The sequence below is a fragment of the Seriola aureovittata genome, chromosome 17 (genome assembly GCF_021018895.1).
Source record: "Seriola aureovittata isolate HTS-2021-v1 ecotype China chromosome 17, ASM2101889v1, whole genome shotgun sequence".
Lineage (NCBI taxonomy): Eukaryota > Metazoa > Chordata > Actinopteri > Carangiformes > Carangidae > Seriola > Seriola aureovittata.
The window spans coordinates 13600018-13621925 of NC_079380.1; the positions used below are offsets into that span (position 1 = coordinate 13600018).

Genomic DNA, 21908 nt, shown 5'->3' on the forward strand with positions numbered 1-21908 from the left:
TGCCTAGTAAAAGCTGTTGTGATTTTCTGGTACGTTCTAACACTGAACACGCGTGTGTTCACTTAGCTGCTGAGTGCCATGGTGGCCAAATTGGGGAACATGGACGACCCATTGCCACAGGAGTCCTTCGAGGGGGTGGACGACGACGAGTGGGTGAGTGAATGTGATGGAAAGGATGGTGAAAATTAGTCATGAGTTCTTCCGGATTTCTGTTCTCAGTTTGTCAGTTACTGATGTTAAAGTAATGAGTGTGATGATTATGACAAACATCCTGTTTGTGATTTGAAGTACAGTACACTCAAACACACTCTGCTACCACAGTATCAGTTTAGTACATTATGAACACCTGTGGTGCACAGTCGATGCGGGGTATGGCTAACATTAATATCGCAACATTAATATGAATATTTTTGTGACATCAATGACATGACATAGAACCATGCTCCACTATTATGCATATTTTTATGCATATTTAATCAGAAAAAAAATTCAACATGTGTGCTTTGGAGAAAGTTTGTGTCAAAATATTTAGATATAGGGACCAATGTGATATTGAGGTAATGCAAAATCAATAGGAGTTCATCAACTAACTGTGACTTCTCTGTCATTCAGGATGACTAAAGAGGACTTTGCTTTGCCTTTGCTTCAATCATGGTGCCAACAACAGACAGGAGAGACCAGTCTTTACAGTGCCATCCAGACGTCCCCTGAGCTATATCTGCTAACGTCTCAGCCTACTGCACAATCAAAGAATACTGTACAATGTGAACAAATCTTCAACACAGTCAACAAATACCCCAGCTGCCTAATGCGGGAAAAAAAATCACTATCTAATAATCACAATCTAAAAAACCTTCTAATATAAGTACTGTATGTATGACAATATCTGTTTAGGTTTGGGAAATCAAATATCACGATGTGTCGTTGTTATTCATCATATCAACCTGCATGAAATTTGATATGAAAATTGTTTTCCGCTGGAATTCTTAAATATTTCAGAAATCATTCTGATCAAATTTGACTTCGTAATGGCTTCCTTATGTTTATGTAGACTACAAAATTATGTCACACTAATGTTGATATTTAGAAAAAAAAATCCCACCATATGCAATGATCAGTAAATACATAAAAATCATATATTAGGACAGCTCGAACATATTTCTGGTAAACCACGGTTTCTACGTCAGTGCAAGGTGAATTAAACTGCAGGCCATCATAGCAATAATACTTCTGCTTTATGCTACATTACCAGTTAACTCAGTGGCTTAAACAGACATAATTAACACTGACTACAAACAACTTCTTTAAAATAATGGATGAGCATTTTAGCTGAACTTCAGGTTATGTATGTGGTAAATGGCCATGGTTTAAGCATGATAATATACTCTGAGTTGTCCTGATATAAAAAAATAATGGCCTCCTCAGTCATTCAGTCTGTGATATATATTTTTTTCGATATCAGGATACCTCATCATGTTATCTGTGTGGACATTTATCTCCACAATGGACCACTCACTTGCTTTTCTAGTCACAATGTGTCTTTAGGAATTTTAATGTTACAAAGAAAAGTCATGTTAATGAGTAAATAACAAGTGAACATCATGCATCTGAAAAACCTTGTCTTCCTGTTTAGTCAGGTAAAACATACACACACACACACACACACACACACACACACACACACAATTACTGTAACACGTTCAAGCCTTCAGCAGCAAAAACCACACAGGATATAACAGGGTCACCAGTGTTCATGTTTGGCCATGAACTGGAATTTCTAATGACAAAAGCATTGACAGTTCACTTTTCTTTTTTAGCCAATGTTAGAATAAAATGCCATTTCAACATGAATGTGTATTATTGTATTTGTGCCAGTTAGATTGAACTCTTTTGCCATTCAGAAATAGTCTTGGAGTTAAAGGTCAATAAAAATGAATATTGTTTTGTATTGAAAGCCAAACCACCTCCTTTTTTTGAGTTTTTAGAGGAGCCTTTGTTTACTTTAATTAGATTTTTCTTTGCTTTTTTCCCTTTTTCGCAGGACAGTTGAACTTTTCATCAAATCATGATCTTCTTTGGTTTTCAGACTGTTTGGGGATATAGTCCTCACTAAATGAGCTACTTTTCTTGTCTAATGTTAACTAGTAGTAAGTGATCGTGGTGTTACCTAGACAACAACAGTACAGTATTGATAACTTACAATGCAGCCATGACAGCCATCATGTTATTTCTAATCAGGGCTACAGCAATATCAATAATCCAGGCTTCATCCAACCGAGTTTGTTTACAACCTCTGATGGACTGAAATAAACCAACCAGTTCAGCCATGCATGATCATGCACATCATGTTGTTGTACACATGAACTGCAGGTGTCGTCAGTGTTTGTGCGTTGTATACTTTGTGCTTGTGATTCTCAAACGCCATACTGTGTAATATTTGGATTGGATTAATTTGCCTTCCATTGTGTTTAAAAAGAACTTCCTTTTTATACAGTGAGTACAGGAGTGTATTACTTGAGTAATGGTTTGTGGATATTTTCAATATTGTCTTGCAATAAACACCTTTTGAACCCATTACTACTTGTGTTTGTGTGATTAGGTCACCATAACAGCCACAGCCAGTAAACAAATGGGAAAGACAAAGAGGAGATGAAACCATTACTTGATTAATTGGAAAACTGATTGGCAAAATCATGTAAATATGCTAATCATTTCCCTTTTCAAATGCTATTTTTTTTCTGCTTTTCCTTTTAATAATTTATAAAATTTTAATTTATTTTCAATCATTTTGAGGTGTGGACTGGGTGTCATTTGTGAGTTTTTTTTTCATTGGGCTTTGTGAAGGAAATTTTTTGAATTTGGTCAAACCAAAGAATCAAGAAAATCCAGAAAATAATCAGGAGATTAATCCACAAGGAAAATTAACTTTACACAAAATAGTAAAAATTTTTCTCTGCCTCAACCAAACACAAAAGTAAGTACTGTTTAGACATTAATGCATCAGTAATAATAATAATACTACTAATAATAATAATAATAATAATGATGTATGATAGTATAACAGTCAAAGAGGACATTTTACTGAATTGAATTGAGTACTTGTGATACTTTAAGCATTTTTCCCGATCATACTCGCAGTCTTTTACTCTGAATACTTCCTGCACCACTAAGCAGAGACTGCTGTTTCACCTCCTCGCCGATGGGTGTCACTGTCACAAATATCACCGTCCACAAGACTCAACTTGAATTGTGTATATTATTGATCCTTCCTTGAACTTTGACCCTTAAGTAACCTTCACCGGTATACATGTGCCACACAGACGCCGAGCACCGTTTGTAGCAGCTGTATAATAATATACAATGGTAAGAGCGCATTCAGTAGTCGTCGCACATATATTTACAAAGTCATAGCTAACGTTAGTAAATCAGTGGAGACGTGTTATGTCATGCAGCGTTAGCAGGAGACGTTATGGAGCGGTTGTGTGTCTCTGTCGCAGTTTGCTTTTCCATCATTGTTGCATAAGGAGGTAGCTGTCTCCTTTTTTCAGAGACATGTCTTTTGATTTAAGCTGAAGCTAATGTACCAAAGTGTAAGTAAATTCATGTCCAAACATGGCGGGGGAGCTAGAGATAACGCTGTCGCAGTGTTGACAAAATGAGGATGTCATTTTACCTGGTTGGAGGCTTTCACCGCCTCAGTCTGACTTCAGCTCAGTTGTCTTTGGTTTAACTGTTTTCGTATTCTGCAACGTCTCTTGCTAAAATCCGCTGTACTGCACTGTACAGTGTCCATGGCAGTCAGTGTATTATCAATGTCTGATGGATGGTGTTCTTGATGGTGTGTTTCTTATTATTTCCTGCAGGCGAAATATCTTGCACAGATCATTGTAATGGGAGCACAGGTGGTGGGACGAGCATTTGCTCGTGCTTTACAACAAGAATATGCAGGTATGATCATGATCTTACCACTACAACTAGTTTGTGCTGAAACATATCAAAATCACTATAACTTTGTAATCGGTCAGGTCATTTTCTAGCAGAAATGGTAAATATTTGCAGGTTTCAGCTTCTAAACTGCAATGTTTTTTTTTTAATAATAGCAGTTACTAATTACCAAAGTAATGCACTTGGTATGATTTTGCTGAAATTCGATAAGTGATAGTATGACCTAGCCCTAGCTGTAAAATAGTTTTTTCCTCTACCCTGATTCAGGATTCCTGAGAACATTTGTGTGTGGTTGTTGTGTTTTCCCTCACAGCAAGCCAAGCAGCGGCTCGGGCAAGGAGCACCACAGGTCAGCAGTCAGCTGCAGCCTCCAGCATCAGCGGAATGACCCTGCAAGAGGCGCAGCAAATCCTCAATATCTCCACACTCACCCCGGAGGAGATTCAGAAGGTGCAGTCACACTCTTAGTTCTTAACAAACAAGCCTTAACTCTTTTTATAATGTAGTGTTTTCTGGGTCATTCCAGATTTGTCTAGCTTCGTCAAAATCGTCTAGAGTTTACATTGTGGCCTGTAGCCTATGCATCCGTTTTTGTTTTTTGTCATTACTTACTCCCCAAACTGTGTAACTCATTAGTCCCTACTGTGTCTTTCTGGTAAACTGGATGAAACACTAACATCCTTTGAACTTAAAAGGCAGTGTGTTTGTGAAATACTGTTAAGGTTTGTCATGTCTTTACAAAGTAATGGCTAAAATACACTCCCTCTGTCTAACAGAGCTGTGAATTCCATAGACTTCAAGATTTTGCAGCTCTATTAATTAAAAAATCAGGAAGAGACAATCTCACATTCATCTTGTTAGTTAATTTGACCATTCATCAACATTATCAACATTTTTCTTCATCCTCTGCTGTAACAAAGATCAGAAAATGTGACACGGTGTTTCTTTGCTGTTGTGCTGGAACAAAAGCTGTGTTTTGATTGAAGATTAAATGATATTATCGTAACACTAACACTAATGGATTTCTTTCTTCCAGAACTACGAGCACCTTTTTAAAGTCAATGACAAGTCAGTGGGCGGTTCGTTTTACTTACAATCAAAAGTAAGTGTTCTGTCTCTAATGACTAACTCTAAAGACATTTCATTTTGTTGTTATTTTGTTGTTTTCACTTAGATTGTTCACACTATGATTTTCAAATGTGTTGCAGAGTTATTTGATTTTGATAAACCACCATAATGGAAATTGTCTTAAGTTCGTCAAAGCATATATATCAGCACTATAGGGCAGATTTCATCCTGGTTACTCAGTTTTCTTGCAGCCCATGCCACCTAAGCTAACAAGTTTCCTTCTAAGCCTGCAGTCCAAGTGACCAAACCATGATTTGAAGTTTAATTCTGGCGCACTCTGTGACAGTTTAGTAAACTCAGTGTTTCCTCTACATTCATTTAGCAGTGGCGGTCCGCCACTGCTAAATCATAGCCGCCACGCCTTCAAATTTCTTTTATTTTTTTATTTTTTTATTTTTTTTATTGTCGCAAATGCACCACCGCCACATCTCTCCACCTTCACAGCACAGCCTGTGTGATGATGAGCGCAACAGCGGGGGGAGGGGAGGGAGGGAGTGGGGTGGTTGGGGGATCCTATTGGAGTTAATTACTCGAGAGAGCGCGGCCTTGAAAGTGACGTTACGTCAGGCACTAGGTGAGAGTCAGAGAAGTGTAGTCGTGAGGAATAAGGCAGCGAAATTACCGGAGAAAAGGTAGACTTATTAGCTAACTCAGTGACGCTAACTTGGGTAAACTAATCGATAGCATTAAGCTAATATCTACACGTCATTATGTATTAACTGCTGACTGCATTTTCAGATGAGCTTGTTCAGATACTTCTCTAAGAAGAGAAAGACAACAGATGAAGAAGACGCTAGTCAGGTAGCCTATCATAAGCCTTTTACTGACTCGTAAATGATGATGGTTAGGTAAAAAATAGTATTTTAATGTTCACACTTGTAATCAGATGTGATGTGAGTGTAAATTATATAACGCTGTTAGCGTTACGTTACTCACACTTTTAATGTAATCTTATTAGACAAGTAACATTAGACAGGGAGGAGTTGTTAAACACAGTGGAGGAGAGCAGAGCACAGCAGCGGAGAGATGAGCCTGGGTGCAAACTTTGCCACTGATCCCCCCCCCATAGCATGCCCCCACTGCTGAAAAAAATCCTAGAGGAAACACTGAAACTATTTCTAAATTTGACTGACTCACTCCGAGACTGTTGCGTCTGCTAAGAAGATTAAACTACTGTGTGCATTTCTTGAGAACATAACTTTAGAAAGCTCAAGTGGTGTAGGGCTGGACCAAAAAGCTTTTTACAACAAGGCAATAGTTGCAATTATCAGATTCCAAGAAACCATAAAAACATAAGAGAAAACTCCTTCTCCTCACAATGAATCTCATGTTTTTGTGGCAGCAGAATTGATAGAGTGTAGGTACATTATATATTTATTTGAGCTTGTGCAGCTGGGAACAATGATACTCAGCACTGCTCTTGGCCACTCTGTTTACTTGTTTTGCTCATAACAACCAAACAATGACCAGTGTCTGCCTTTGTGTCTGCGTTAAATATCAAATTATGACTCATGTGACTCTGAGCGTGTAGGTGAAATCCACTCTTTGAAATTGGTACTATTTTTTTTATCTCCCACCAAATCCTCCCCGCTCTGAGAGAAGCATATGGTAATTTGGTTATTCTAAAAGTGTCTTCCCTTTCTCTGTGTGTCTAGGTGGTGCGGGCTAAAGAGCGTCTAGACGAGGAACTAAGTATTCAATCAGAACAACAAAAGCCGCAGTCACAGCAGAATACGGAAACATGAAGTATGAAGTATGAAATGATGCTCACTCTGTCTTTCCTCTCCCTGTCCTCTGTAAATTATAACCCAATAAAAGCCTTCTTCTTTTCTATAGTCTTGAGTTTGCCAGTTTTTGGGCAGTGAATGTCATTTTAAGACAGGGAGGACCAAAAGGTGAGTTTATTTTTTCTTTTCATGGTCATATGTCTGATGTTATATATGGTTTGCAATGAAAAGATGTTTTTACTTATGTCACAGTCTTCAGCTACTGAAACCAGATTGATGACTATTAATCAGGGTAATATGATGATGTTTTTATTCAGATAAAGTGTGATGCCAGCATCAAGTATTCACATGTCGGTGTAGAGGGGCTGAATCACATTTTCATGAAAGCTTTAATTGTTGTGTACATTTCTATAATTTTAATTGTGTGTTTGGGATGGAAATGAAAACACAGGTTGTATCAAATGCAACTTTATTAAACATTTCTTTTTTCATTGACATTATTATCAATATCGTAATAAAATTCCTCTAAAACAGGAGAACACCGCTATGTTGTACCAATTGGAGACTTTTACAACTCTAAAATTCTGCATGTTCAACCACAGAACATGATGCCAGGAAAAATATATTTTCATATAATCATTTTTTTTTTTCATATAGCGTATAACTTCTATATTTTCACCTATAATAAAAAGGCACTTGGAAAAATTCAAATACTGACATAATATCTCACAAATGTGCAAAAAACATAACTTGGAACAGGCCTTGCATGGCCTTAGTCTTATCATTAACCCTTTGTGCAACACTGTGGCACTTCAGTCAATGGCACCCCTTTACAATGACACTGACCTAGCTAGCTAACACAATTTTTGTGCCCTGGATTTCAGTTCCACTTTCATAGCATTAAACAAGGGTTGCTTTAAAATCTCCAGGAGCAAGTACCGCTTTTATAATGTCAACAAAAGATAAGACTTTAAATTCAGACATTTTAGTGACTGAGGATTTTTACAATTATTCTTGGTTCTCAAATCGACTGATGAATAACGCTCTGCAGTGAGAAAGGATGTGGCAGCATCCCCGTATCTACACACGCTATGAGGGGTACAAAAGTGCAGTTTATTACAGACTGAGCTCAAAGGGTTAATGGATCATACAGCTTATTTAATATTTAAAAGATGTGGACCCCAGGAGGGTCCATGTCATATTATTCAGCTTTCTGCCGCTGTGCTGAGTCTCTGTCCCTGGCTTCGACCAGCAGAGGAGAGACAGACAGACGAGGAGGAGGAGGAGAGCTGCCGCATCTGTGGGTTTCACTGTTGCTACGGAAACCATGTCTAGCCTACTTAACACCTGTTTCTGATGACATCACATGCCAGGATTGTCCACTCACAATGGGAGATTCACTTCAATAACCGGCCCAGAGACAGGCCACTGGTGTGTGTGTGTGTGTATGTGTGTGTGTGTTGGGGGCAGTGGGTGTCTGAGTAAATGATGACTAAGAATTACTGAGGCAGAAACACAGGTATGCAGTTCATCTCTGCTGTGAATACTCGTAGACCTGTGGGCAGCCGAACACAGAGCTCATCCTCAGACAGGGCGGATTTTATTTGTTTTTGTTTACTGTGAATGCAGCTTGTTAGTTTGGCCTGTTTCCCCCCTGTCTCTGGTTTAAAAAAAAAAAAAAAAAAAAGCTTTGTGACCAGGAGGTGGGGGAGCTGAGCCTTTGGGGTTTAATCTGTAAAAAAGAAAAAAAAAAAAAAGAAAAAACCCAGAGGGCAGACAGAGTTCAGTGGCCTAGTTTTCTGCAGGCTGGTACGCCTGTGAGTGGCTGCCACATTGGGCAGCACAGCCAGTGACTTCAGAGCCGGGAGGGCCGTTTGCTGGGTAGGTGGCCAGATGGAGGGCGGCTGCACAGCACAGCTATCCTCTGCCTCTTTTCCTCAGCTGGCACACAGCCTTCCCCCTCATCTCTCCTTATCCCCTGTCCGTTCATTTATTCATTCAGCCAATCCTTTCTCTTCACTCTCACGCTCTCCCAGTGCTGCCCGCCATTTCACAGTCAGAAGTTATTTCTCTATGCTTTCCCTTCATCTGGCTGGAAATTAAAGTCAGGCACCAGGGTAGCAGAGTTTGCAAATCCAAGATAATTTGGTGTTGGGACACTATTTTATGCCAATATCCCATCTTAATTATCCTTGGTACACCAATGTGATTGTCATTGAAGGAGTGTGATGTCCCTTGGTCGACTGTATTTCCTCCCTAGAGCAGTGGTTTCCAACCTTTTAGGACTGTGACCCCTAAAAATGTGGCAATATCATCTGAACTTGTGGACCATAATTACAGTTTACGGCCTAAGTTTATACATGATGTGAGCAGTTCAAGTAAATGGTGACACCTTTCACCTTCCCACATTGTTTCATTTTATAGGTTCCCATCAGCCTTAGCTGATGTGAATGTCGTTAGTTTTGCGTTTATTTGGTCATAATTGAAAGCATTGGACAAATTAAACATTTGACCTGGTGATGGCACTAGATGAAAAGTTAAGGGCTCAGTAAAGTTATTACAATTAGTCCTGAGGGGGACAAGAATGACTGCATTGGATTTCATCAAAACTTCATGGAATAGTTGTGGAGACAAAACACCAAAAATATCAGTGTCATGGTGAGACTGAAAAATCAAGGGATCACCTTTAGGATTAGGATTAATCCTTTGAGCACCATGAATGTCTGTAGAAAATTTCTTGGCACAGAAAATGTACTCATTTTGTGACCCTTCAGATTTATTTTAGGACCCCCAGGTTGGTAACCACTGCCCTGTGGAGGACCACCCATACCTCTCCCTCTCTTCTTCTCTTCATCCCCTAAAAAGACTCACCCTCAACAGCAGAAAGCTGATTGCAGAGCAGCCATCGCAGAACACAAGAAGCAACGTCAACATCAGAAAAAAATGTCTCGTCTGAACAACAGCAAAAAATAATGACAAAAATACAAAACAGCAATAACTGATGTCTAATGATGTTCTAAGACTGGGCGATGGAAAAGTAAGACCGCCAACATAAGCATATGGGGAGAGGAGGGCTGAGTGTGTCAGTCTCTTAAAGGAATGTTCCTTGTGTTGTGATGATCCTCTCCTGTGCCCCTACCTCTCCTCTGTGGAGACAGCAGTCAACATCATACATGCATTAGCACTAAGCAACACAAGCCTGGAAGGACCCCACAGCAAAATGGAATAAGAGCAAACTAGTTTTTCTTTTTAAAGAACCATGACTTAGCAGTAACATTTCATAAAACATGTAAGGAGTATAGTTTGTGGTAAGTGCATGTTGACTGCTTAATCGAACCATGAGAAAAGTTTTCCCAGAAGTCAAATGAGTCTTTTTTTTCTTTTTTTTGCCCCTTTGGACAGAGTAAAATGAGGCAGTTTGCAACAGTGTGGCTTCCTAGTCAGTCCAGCTGTATGTGGCATTGAGTGCATCACACCCCCCTCTGTGGCACAATACGTACATCCCACTTTAACCTCTCCAGGTATTTTTGGCACAGCGTGAGAGATGTTGAACTTGGGTCAAAACTTCAACCGACGAGACTAAGTTGGGCCTCGACTGGACGACCACCTGCTTTTCACAGCTGGTTTTGGGTCGGGTCACTTTTAAAAAATACAAGACACTAGTGTTTATCACCACAGTGGCCCTTTCATACACAAACTGGCTGTGTTGATTCAATTACGGGAAAGCAGCTGGACAATCCAGGAGCAAAACAGTGCTAGTTCTGTAAATGGAAAGCAGGATGTTGTGTATCGTGTCCGACCAGAGGGGGGAGCCAGACACATCAGTGCTTGAATTTCACTTGTGTAGTCGAGGAAGTAATGATTGGTCATTGCCAGGTGATGTAACACCATTTGTCTGTGTTAAGTCCTCAGATCACTCTGTGCCCTAAAAGCTCCTAGTCTGCACGCCTGGCACATATTCCGGTGGACTAGGCTGGTCCATGTTGGTCACCCTCCCCAAACTGGGGACAGATTGTCAAAAGTGCTCTCTCCCAGTTTGTGTTACACTGGGGAAGCGTAGAAGTTAGCAGCAGTTTTGAGGTTTCAATACTATAACCAGTTGACACTAGTAAGTGCTGTGTTTAGTTGAACTGTCTCAGAGCTGAAGCAGTAGCCTTCGCCTTCTCCTGCACAAATCCAAGACAGTTTGAGTTCACTTGCTTTGGTACGGCAAGCTTGTCTGAATCATATTAATCACAGCAGCCTGTGAAAAATAGGTCATCACTTTAATATCAACTGTGGAGAATCTTCCTATTATGTGCAAGTTTGCCCAACTGTGAGTGCGTCATTCAGTTTCATGGTATATCTATCTCACTGCTAAGCTGGAGGCACACTGTCAATGAAGTACAGTCATATAAATACTTAGCAATGAATCAGGACTTTTGTGAGAACACAGAGCACTAAGACTGTCACGTTCATGGTCCCTGTCCACAGAACCAGCAAACAGGAATGAATAGAGTATAAAATAAGCAACGAGGAGCCAAACCATACATGTTCCTGAACAGAGTTCTTGGGCCCCTTGGTTTCCCAACAATAAAAGAGGCTTGCGTTGTATTGTTAAATCTTGTGAGGTGTAGTGTTATCTATTGTTTTCTTGACTGAAATTTTGATAGGTTTCTCTATAGTTTTGTCCTTTTCCACCCTCTCTCTGAAATGCATTGCCTGGATTTGATTGTGCGAGTCAATCCCTATCACCTTTGACCGCCCGTACCCTCACTATGGCGTTCACCCTCCCATCCCAACCCCCTGAGCTCTTCTGGAATGTGTGTGTATGTGTATTTGTGTGTATGTGTGTATGTATCAATTGACCACAGCTGGCTTGAGCACCACGGTGCCTGGAGGGATGACCACCCAGGACAGGGGATCATGAGACCCTCCTGTGGAGAGGTTCAGGACCCCCCCAGTCACCTCATTCTCAGCCTCCTCCCCCTGGCCCTTCTTGGCTTGTTGGCTCTGGGCCCTGCGCTCACACGCAGCCCCCAGCATGGGCACCATTGGCAGGCCCAGGGCAGAGGAGGAGAACGCCGGGGAGAGCAGAGGGGACTTGGCCAGGCCCAGCGGGGAGCCGTTGAAGGACAGGATGGGTGTGCCTCCCAGGCTGCCTGGAGGTGAGTTGGGGCAACCAAGTGAGCTGAGGTCCAGGGGCCGAGGACTGAGGGGAGACAGGGGCACAGCACCACTCAGGCCCTGCAGAGCATGGCCTCCCAGAAGAGCAGCCGCTGCCCCTGGGATGATAATATGAGCTCCGCTCACATAGGACAGCTCAGAATCCTTCCCCCCTCCACTTGCAAGCCCTCCACTCTGACTTCCCTTCAGCAGGGAGCCCACCCCACCTGGGGATCCCTGCTCCTGAGCCACAAAATGGCCATGGGCTTTGATGTGCTTGCGGAGAGAGCTGGGGTCTGTGTAGCGCTTCAGGCAGCCCACCATCTTGCAGTAGTAGGGCTTGTCCACATAGTGTGTGCGCGTATGTTTGAAGCGGTCGCTGGAGTTGGAGTAACGCTTGTTGCAACCCTCATAAGGACAAATGTAGGGTTTTTCACCTGCAGGGGGAAATAAATTAGGCATCTCATCTCATGTCGAAGGATCCTGATCCCCCAACTCCATAAAGATTTTAAGCTCTAAATGAGCCTTAATTTTAAAGCTACCCATGTTTAACTACAATTAGAAATATTTTACTTGATCCTCAATGAGTGAATGCATGCTTTCCAGATTTTTGTGTTTTGTAACTCACTGCCACTGACCTGTGTGAGAGCGGTTGTGTATCTTAAGGTTCTCCAAACGTGAGAAGCTCTTGTTGCAGGTGGGACAGCGGTGGGGCTTCTCATTAGTGTGAGTGCGGATGTGGATGAGCATCTTGTACCTGCAGCCACACAAAAATAAGTTCATTATATCATCTTACTCTAGAATTCTCCCCTCATTTGTACACTTTATATAATCACCCAATTGTATGATTTTCTTACCTAGCATTGAACCCTCTGCCTTTGCGAGCACAGCCCTCCCAGTGGCAGCAGTACCCAGAATCCTTTTCAGGCTTCACATGGAAGTCGTTGACATGGTCAACCAGGTCTTGCAGGGAGTCAAAGAGCAGATGGCACTGGAGGAGGGAAGACATTCAGAATTTCAAGTTCATGGTGATGATGAAGCTATTTTTATCCAATCCTAGTTTGGCTTCAACAGCTTTCCTTTACTATCTGGGCCTTACCTTCCTCCAGCGGCAGGCCAGTTGTTCATCTGCTGAGAGGTCAGGAGAGGCCCTCGTGTCGCTCGTTTGGCCAATGAACATGGAGGATGGCAGGTGAAGTCCCGCCCCAGCTCCGATTGGCACAAAAAACTGAAAGGCCTGTGAGATGTGAGAATTCTGATAAACAAAAAGAAAAAAAGAAAAAGGAGCAAATAGGATTCATCAGTCTGCTGCACCATTGAGAACGACGGATTTAAATCATGTTCCCTGTAATGTGTACCTGAAACGCCTGAAAACTAAATGTATGGGTGCTTTTATAAGACCTGACAAAGACAACAAAAACATCAAAACAACACGACCGAGACAATACTGTCTTTGTAGCTGCCAGTATGAACTCTGATGCTGTGAAATCCCTTTACAGGTGGCATAATTGTGAATAGTCCACGATGAGCAAAGCAGCAGAGAGGAAGACAAAGGAAGGTCCTGATGACGTCACTTGAGAAAATACTCAATGGTTTAAAGACAAAACCTCTCTTTTTGTCAATGGAGTACAGAACTGCTGATCTTCATCTTTTCCTTCAAAAATCCACTCTACTTTCTCTCTTGTAGTCATCCACTGCGTACTAGAAAACCTCCCTACATCCCTGAGCTCAGCATGGGAGCTGTAAGATTCACTGAATCTCAGCTAGGGCTCAAAGAGCTAATGCACTGGCTCAGACACACTCACACACACACACACACACACACACACACACACACACACACACACACACACACACACACACACACTGACGTACGCACACAGTGTAACCCAGCTTGAGCAGAAAACAGAGAAGAGTCTGGATGAAATGTAGAATTTAGAATAAGGGACACATAAGTCCAAGTAGGGAAGCAGAGAGAGAGAGAGAAAAAGGGTGCAAATGGATCACAATCCTGCGGCTGTCTCATCGTCTTCAGCTATGTCAGAAATGTGTATGTGACAAATTTCGTAAAATTAGGCCAATTCCCTGCACTGAGCTCTGCCTCTGCATGCAGAACTATGTGAGCTGCTTTGTGAGATGCTGTAGGGGAGAGAACATGTGAGTGTGAGTGTGTGCAGCTGTTTTTTCTATAAGAAGCACTTAATTGTGTATATGAGAGAGAGAAAGTGTCCCATCTGTGTCCACGGGGGATAAAGTGGAGTGTGGAGTGTGTGTAGCGGTGGGGTCGGGGGGCCATCTAGGACTCAGTAGGACGTGGGCTCAATGGTCCCAGCCAATGTGTCTCAATTCAATTGGGAGGGAATTGAATTAGGCAGCGTGAGGTCTGCATGGCCGTACCTTGTCTTAAATCCGATTATACATGTACACACACACACACACACACACACACACACACACACACACACACACACACACATGCATACACACAGGCACACACACGTCATGCCAGTGGGGCCACTGAGTGCAAGTTGCACAGACAGAGGCACTTGTTGGGGACACAAGAGGTGTTTGATAAGAGCTAACACCCTCTCTCTCTCTCTCTCTCTCTCTCTCTCACGCACACACACACACACACACAGGTCTCCCGCCCCTTGCACAGCCTGATGGAGACTATGACACAACCCGATGTTGTTCTTGATTTGTTCACCCCACCAGGCTGAGTCACTCTCCGCTGAAGACAGAAAAGTGTTGGTCACTCAGTACTGCACCGAAAAACAGTGTTTATTTTTTCTGCAACTCGGAGGTGAACGAAGAGAACTTAAAAGAAGGGGAAATGATAGAGGTATTGGGCGGCAAAATTAAAGCTGGTAGATGCTAAGGTGGAACACCTATTCTGGTGTGTTGGCAGAGGTAGACAAAGTACACAACTTCATCACTTGAGTGAAAGTATAGATACTCCTGGTCAAATATTACTTCAATACAAGTGAAAGTTGTTCAGTCAAATTTTTACTTGAGTTAAAGTACCAGAGTACTTGCTTTTAAAATACATTAGTATTCAAAAGGAGCCATTGTCAGATTTCCAGCAGTGATGAAGTTTGGTCTTGGTAAACATAGCAAACATTTAAATCTTTATTGCTAAAACTTCAAACATGGGCGAAGGCCATGGGTGCTGTGGTGAAGAATCTTCTGCCTCAACTTTATGTAATGTAGCCATCGTTAGGACACTGCCAAGTTCAAACTGAGCTGTTCAGAAATGCAGCAAACACAGCATGACTGACAGTGTAGGAGTTGGCTGTGATTGGTTTTTCTCCTGTGAGGAACATAGTGTGTGTTCAGTCACATTTTCAAAATTCAAAATTCATTCCTCTAACTAAAACTCTGCTTCAAACTTACGAGTACTTCAGATAAAGGTAGTGGAGTCAACGACACCTACAAAATGTATCTTTTACGTGCAGTGGAGTAAAAGTCGTACGTTTCTAAAAAGAAATAATATTCGAGTAAAGTACAGATACTCGAAAAAAATGCTGAATTACAGTATTGAAGTAAATGTACTTTGTTACTGTCCACTCCTGTGTGTAGGTATGTGTGTTTGAGCTCCATCATACTCACCCCTGAGGGGACGTAGTTGCCATTGGTCATTTCTGGAGAGCTGGGGGTGTGGCGTGAGGAGGGAGACATGCTCAGGTCCACAGCAGGAGGGGTGGGGGTGTCTGTTCGATCGTGTGGGACCACCTGCACACCTGGTATAACCCAAAATACACACACACCTGGTAAGATGACCTTTCACCTGGGGGATCTGATACAAGGGCACTGCGCTTGGTCTTTCCCTTTTTCTCAAGCACACACTTGTGTTTTTGTTTTCTTTACAAGGTCACCTACCTGTGTGCGGAGAAGCTGGCGAAGCTGGCTCTATGACTGCAGTGCCATCGTCTGCCATGCGGAGCTGGCGAGCTCGCTTGGGGTGCAGCGGGGAGAGGGGGGGCGAGCGCGCCCCTCTGTCCCGCCCATTGGCTCGCCGAGGGAGCTTAAGGTCCAGGGGCTCGTCCAGGGACAGCATGACCGTAACCCGCCGACCTCCCACCTGCACAAACAGCCAATAACAGAGAGTCAGAGGTAAGACCAAGTGGGGCAAATGTAGGATAACTTGTTTTTCATATAAAAACAAACAATAAAACTCTGCTTTCTGCAAACTGCAGCAGACAGATTCCCTCACCTGCAATATTTCCCACATGAAATGCTGCTGAAAGTTTCTCACATTCCACAGTCCCACTGGGCAAGAAATACTCTCACACAATGGTAAACTGACCACAATTGTAAACTGAAACACTGAGTAAGCCGAAGAAAAATAAACACACACACACGTAGAGATCTGAGTGACCCCCTCCTCTTTTTCCACACTGACCTTTACTCACTCACTCTTCCTGAGGAATGTCTACAATCCAATCCAGATGGTCACCCTCAGTGAGCCCTGCTTCACCCTACCCCTCGGCCAGTCGCTGGCCCTTGCACCCTGTCACATCACCCGCTACCCCAGCCCACCCCCAACCCCCACAGTGTGCACCTTCAGACACCATGGACCTTTAAGGCCCACCAGCAACCCCCCCAGGCCTTCAACTCCAGCTGCACCCACTCTGTCCACCTCCTCCCCTCACTAAACACACTGACCTCTGGACTCAGCCTGAGGGTTGTGGGCAGGACGGTTCATCTAGCTGTCATTTTGAGTTCCTCAGCCACCGGACTGACCCAACATCACCATGTTGTACTATGCAAAGAATTTAGCATATAAATACACAGCCGCACACCTAGATGAACCATGTTGGTCAGAGGAATTTTTAAATCATATCAGAAACCATAATTCGGCAAAAGCTTTCACACGAGCCAGATCTTTTCAACTTAAATGTGAATAAACGCTGAGCCTATTTTATATAAAATTAACTGTTTCACATATACAGGTGGTGCTAGTACAGTTCTGCTAGTTTATAGCCAAGCTTTCCATTCAACACAATGTGATAGGGTTCATTGCTCCTTCTCACCAGGCTCACACACAACGTACAAATCTCCTCAAAGCATTTTCCATCCAAAGACACGCACAGTTGCGGTATGTCCTATATTTCTGAGTTCATGCAGAACAGCTCCCAGTGTGCATGTAACGGGTACACCATACACCGATGCACACACAGTCATATTTACAGAAACACACACGCACACACACACACAAGTAATGAATCAAACTGTAATTTCAACAAATTCACCCTTCCTCCCTCTCCCTCACATACATGCCGACACACACACATAGAAGCCACGGTTGGTAGTGAATGGTGGGCTTTGAGAGCGACTGGCCAGGGGCCACATGAGAAGCCCTTGTGTCTGGGAGGCACGGAGCAGAGAGGTCACCAGGTTCACCAGCCCAATGAGGGACAGCCACCAGCTCACACACACATTCGTATACACACAACCGGGGGGGTGGGAGGGGGGAAGTGTACAGACTCAATTAAGCTTAGATAAGAGGATGATGATACACACACGTACTGATACAAACAGAGGAACATACTGTATGAAGATGCACACAGAGCAGCATTATGACTTTATCAAAGAGATCTCGCTGTGCTGATGCATACGTATATACAAACAGTATATATAAATATATATACATATGTGTGTGTGTGTGTGTGTGTGTGTGTGTGTGTGTGCATGTGTGTCATGCTCCTCACATACACACAGAGAAACATCTTAGGACAAATAACCTTTGGTTTTTATCTGATTACAGATCACTGACAAGCACATGACCCACAGGTCTCCCATGATGGCAACTTGAGAGTGACACTGAAATGTCAGTGATCATTTAAAGCACAACCAGCAGGAACACACCACAGAGGCATGTGAGGTGCCGGGAGAAGGGCCGTTTACAGAATTAAGGTATTTCCAACAAGCTGCAGTCAATCAGTAACAAAATCAAATACATCACTTGGTCACATCTAAAGACAACTCTTAACAACTCTTAAATATACAGACGGGCATGAGTTAAGACTCCTTTCAATAATTTTGACATTTAACAGCTACATCTGTCTATTGTTTTACTGACTAATACTGTCATAGTCTCCATTGTCCCAGATTTTGCCAAATGTATCCAGCTACACCTGCGCAGGCTGTTAAACAGAGATTTAACTATCAGTTAAACCCAGGTCAAGTGTGTAATGATAACGTAGGCGTATTGCTGGTAGTTGCTCTGATGATCATTTTGACTGTAGAGAGTTTGTTATGTGGGCAAACACTGTCATTAGCTGTGAAAATAAACATGTTTAGATCTGTCAGAGCGGATATGGTCCTCATTTAGAATGAGCTGCGGTTAATACCGCAGCTCTCTCTCTCTGTCTCCTCTGAACTGGGTGGATATGACTAACTTGTTGTAACTCCTACCACACAGGCTGCCAAGAGTTTTGGCTCTATTGTTTGGCTAAAGTAGCAGAAAATCGCCTGTCATCCACTTTAAACGAGTAAAAGCCCTTACCCTGAGACGCAGACCAGGAGACCAGGGATCAGCTTAACCTTTCTACAAATCCTACTCTCATCCACTGCTGGGACAAACAGCAATCTGGCCTCCCATCAGTGTTATAAAGCATGCTATAAAAACACAATGAGAAACAGATATGGGACTGCTGGATACATATGAATATAAATGAGTTTGGCAGCTCAGATCATATGATCCTACATCTCTCACTGTGAGATAGGCAGAGAGACACTACAGGGGTCTCCACACACAAAAGCTCTTCTCAGACGGCTGCTCCACGTGCAAACTATTACTATACCTCCATAATAGACTCTATAGCTCATCTTTTCAATTTATTATGCAGGCTTCCATGCCTATCCCATCCCATGCAAACAACAGCCAGTCTCATAAAAATGTGTCCTTTCCTCTGTATAGTAAAGAGAATTGTAGGAATCACTCAGCTTGTGGCATGTTGTTGGAGCTACTTTAAATTTGCAGCATGCTGCTGTAAACTATCCATCTTAGGAAGTCATTTATTTTAGCATTAAATCTTTTTTCCTTTTAATTTCAAGTAAATATAGTTTAATAAAGTGTAAATATTTTAGTTAGTAAATATTCTAGTTTAGTCCATTTTCCTTGATAAGGTTACATTCAATTTCTGCTGATCTGCTCACTTCAACATGATGAAGCTAAAAGGATTAGTGATTAATCCATTAGTCAACTGACAGAAAATCAATCTCCAATTTTAATAATGAATTAATCATTCAACCCACTCATCGAGCGCAAAATGCCAAAAAACAGATTAATTGATAAAGAAAATAATTATTAGTTTCAGCCCTACAACATATTGAAACAATAACATTTTACAAAGAAATAATATTAGGGGCTGTTTTGCAAGAATTCAAAGAAATATTTTGTTTATCACTAAATATATATCTGTTAATATAGCAAAGTTTATCAATTAGGCACTTACTGTAAAAGGGTTAAATAAGGACTTGTAGCTTCTACTGATTGTATTTGTTCCCAAATAACAAATCTTACAAACAACTGGAAATTCAGTTCGTGGATAGATGTGATAAGGTCAAATATAGACCAAGCAGTACTGGAGAAGAGTGGTGTGCTTTAGTTTTGATGGACGTGCACTTTTTGCAAGGAAAACAGACATGACAAACAAAATTCACTTGAAACTCTGTTGAACTTCTGAGAAAATCAGCAGGTCATAAAATAAATACAACAGACCCAGCGCAGTCTATACCAGACCGATGTGATCCCAGTGCAGCTCCTGGTGAATCAGTTCCCACTGCTGGATTTCACCTCAGACCACCCTCATGATTATTTCTTAGTGCAGAAATAGTAGAGACTTGGCTGGGAAGTGAGTCACAGTGTGTGGATCTTGGACTGGAGTTACGTGATCTCGACTACATCCTCCAAACAGCCACGGCCACTGAGAAGGGGGGGGTTTGTGGGAAATGTGGAACAAAGAGAAAGGGCGACCGAGTGAAAGAGTGATACAGAGATGGAGAAAGCGTGGTGTCGTCTGTGTGTGTGCACGTCAGCAAGATATGCAAGTGTGTGTGTGTGTAAAGCTCAGTGGCGGGTGGCTGTGAAGTTTGGGGAAGGGGTGTTGGCTGGCCCCCATGCAGACTTCCTTGCTCAGCCGTGGGGTCGACGGTCTTTCTGAAAGGCTGCATTGTCCCTTCTCTGGGCCCTCTCCTCTCTCTCTCTAGCAGAGTAAACACAGGCTACAGCAGCTGAAGGGGAGAGAGAGAGAGAGAGAGAGAGAGCGGAGAGGAGGGATGACCAAGGGGGCCACAGTGAGGATGTACGAGGGTGAGGAGGAAGTGGAGGAGGAAGAGGAGTCCTGAAAAAGAGGTTTGTGTGTGTGTGTCCTCTTTAGCATCTCCCGTCACCTATTCCCCTGCATAACCTTTCCCCACCTGAGTCCTAAATTATCACCCCAAGTCCCTTTGATGAGGTATGGGTGTGTATGTGTTCCAGGGTGAATCATGGGTAGATGCTGGAGGGTGCGGGAGAGGTGGGAGTTGTTCGATGAGTGAGATAGCACAGGGGGGCATGAGGTCAAAGGAAGGCGTGTTTTCAGTGTTTCAGCACCTCTGTGCTCCGAGGCTAGGCTCACACGGATCAGCACTGACCCTTAACCATGCTTCGACCAACTGATCTTTAGTCTGATCTGAGGAAATCTGCACTGAGGAGGCTCATGTTCCAGCTCAGTCGGCTTGGTCTGATGGTGGAGGAACGAGAGCCAACAAAAAGCATCAGAGAATATCAAAACTGTGAGGTTTAAGATGATTATATTCCAGGGTATAAAATGGTATTTTGTAATATTTTGGTTTCTGTGAGGGTTTCAGAGAGTTAGAGTGTGTGTGTGTGTGTGTGTGTGTGTGTGTGTGTGTGTGTGTGTGTGTGTGTGTGTGTGTGTGTGTGTGTGTGTGTGTGTGTGTGTGTGTGTGTGTGTGTGTGTGTGTGTGTACACATTTTGTGTGACCTTCCCCTCTGAGATTGGCTGTAACTTAATCTCCCTCCTGCTGTGACCCTGGGAGGTGGTCTGTAGGAGGTAAGCCATCTCTCCCCGGGGCTCTTTGCTCTCTCTTTTTTTTCTTTCTCACACACAAACACACACACACACAACTCACAGAGAGGGAGAAAGAGAAACAACATGGTGGGAACGACAGCTTCAAACAACTAGCGGCATTGATCGGCAGGATTCTGAAGGGCTTTAATGTGTTGTTTTAAAACACTGCTGCAATAAAATATACATGCAGGAGGTAGTGGTTCCCGAAGACCTTGCTGTGATACTACTTGATGTCCTTTGGATTGCATGGATTTGATACTGGAAATTAGTGAGTGAGGATGCCAAGTCATCCCCGCATTGATATAACTGTGGCCAGTGTCCTGTTTCCATTTTATATCCTCATGCTGACACATCTGGTATCCTCCACCTTTTACAGAGAATAAATAATCAGTCACAGGTGTATAGGGGAGGAAGTAGGTACCAACTAACAGCTTTCAGACCAACACACTGGACAAGTTATAAATCTGTATTTTGTGGTCTCAATAGGCCATCATGTGTTACTTGACCCGGCCTCAGGGCCGTTCAGACAGTCAGGGGTTGAGCACAAGTATGAAATATAAACCAACCACAAAATCAGCCAGCTCAGTCCTATTGGACAATACTAGTTTATGACAAATCTTATGTATAGGGTGATAAGTAATGTAAAGAAGTGCCAGAGATAAAGGAACGGTGTCTCTATTACATAGTTTAGCCACCAGAGAACAACTGTAAAATGTATTGCTCAGTACATGGTTATTCTTTTATAACCAAATTTAAAGGGTCATTGTCAAAAATATTTATGTAATCAGGCAATTTAATTTCATATGATTCAATCAAATATCGACATGCATAACAAAAGAAAAATCCTCCAAAGGCGAGTGACACTCTTAAAGGGGCAGTATTA

The 21908-nt window shown here is 42.5% G+C and overlaps 3 protein-coding genes and 1 long non-coding RNA gene across 7 annotated transcripts in view; 3 read left to right on the forward strand and 1 right to left on the reverse strand.

The window, feature by feature from the left end:
- Positions 1–2574, forward strand: part of coro7 (coronin 7) — a 108727-nt gene extending 106153 nt beyond the window's left edge. Inside the window, exons 27-28 of the mRNA XM_056401058.1 lie at positions 67–153; positions 613–2574. Coding sequence (XP_056257033.1) covers positions 67–153; positions 613–621 — 96 coding nt within the window. The 3' untranslated portion in view covers positions 622–2574. The remainder of the gene's footprint in view (positions 1–66; positions 154–612) is intronic.
- A 657-nt stretch (positions 2575–3231) lies between these two features.
- Positions 3232–6904, forward strand: pam16 (presequence translocase associated motor 16). 2 transcript variants are annotated; one of them, XM_056401066.1, is made up of 5 exons: positions 3232–3363; positions 3864–3948; positions 4259–4395; positions 4982–5047; positions 6729–6904. In XM_056401066.1, exons 1-5 carry the CDS (start codon positions 3361–3363, stop codon positions 6816–6818), a joined length of 381 nt encoding a protein of 126 aa, XP_056257041.1. In that variant the 5' UTR covers positions 3232–3360; the 3' UTR covers positions 6819–6904. The 2 variants fall into 2 exon arrangements, with proteins under 2 accessions (XP_056257041.1, XP_056257040.1); XM_056401065.1 differs by lacking the exon at positions 3232–3363 and adding an exon at positions 3461–3590.
- Positions 5062–5920, forward strand: LOC130184940 (uncharacterized). Its single transcript, XR_008830073.1, has 2 exons — positions 5062–5705; positions 5812–5920. It is a non-coding gene; the product is annotated as an uncharacterized LOC130184940 (long non-coding RNA).
- A 348-nt stretch (positions 6905–7252) lies between the features above and the next one.
- The window catches only part of glis2b (GLIS family zinc finger 2b), a 28475-nt gene continuing 13819 nt past the window's right edge, over positions 7253–21908 (reverse strand). For 2 of the 3 annotated variants that reach the window (XM_056401063.1, XM_056401062.1), the window contains exons 2-7: positions 15825–16026; positions 15555–15685; positions 13045–13200; positions 12803–12936; positions 12584–12702; positions 7253–12382 (exon numbers count right to left, since the gene is read on the reverse strand). In XM_056401063.1, the coding sequence (XP_056257038.1) occupies positions 11640–12382; positions 12584–12702; positions 12803–12936; positions 13045–13200; positions 15555–15685; positions 15825–16002 (1461 nt within the window). In that variant the 5' untranslated portion in view covers positions 16003–16026 and the 3' untranslated portion in view covers positions 7253–11639. The remainder of the gene's footprint in view (positions 12383–12583; positions 12703–12802; positions 12937–13044; positions 13201–15554; positions 15686–15824; positions 16027–21908) is intronic. The other variant, XM_056401064.1, reaches the window with a different exon arrangement.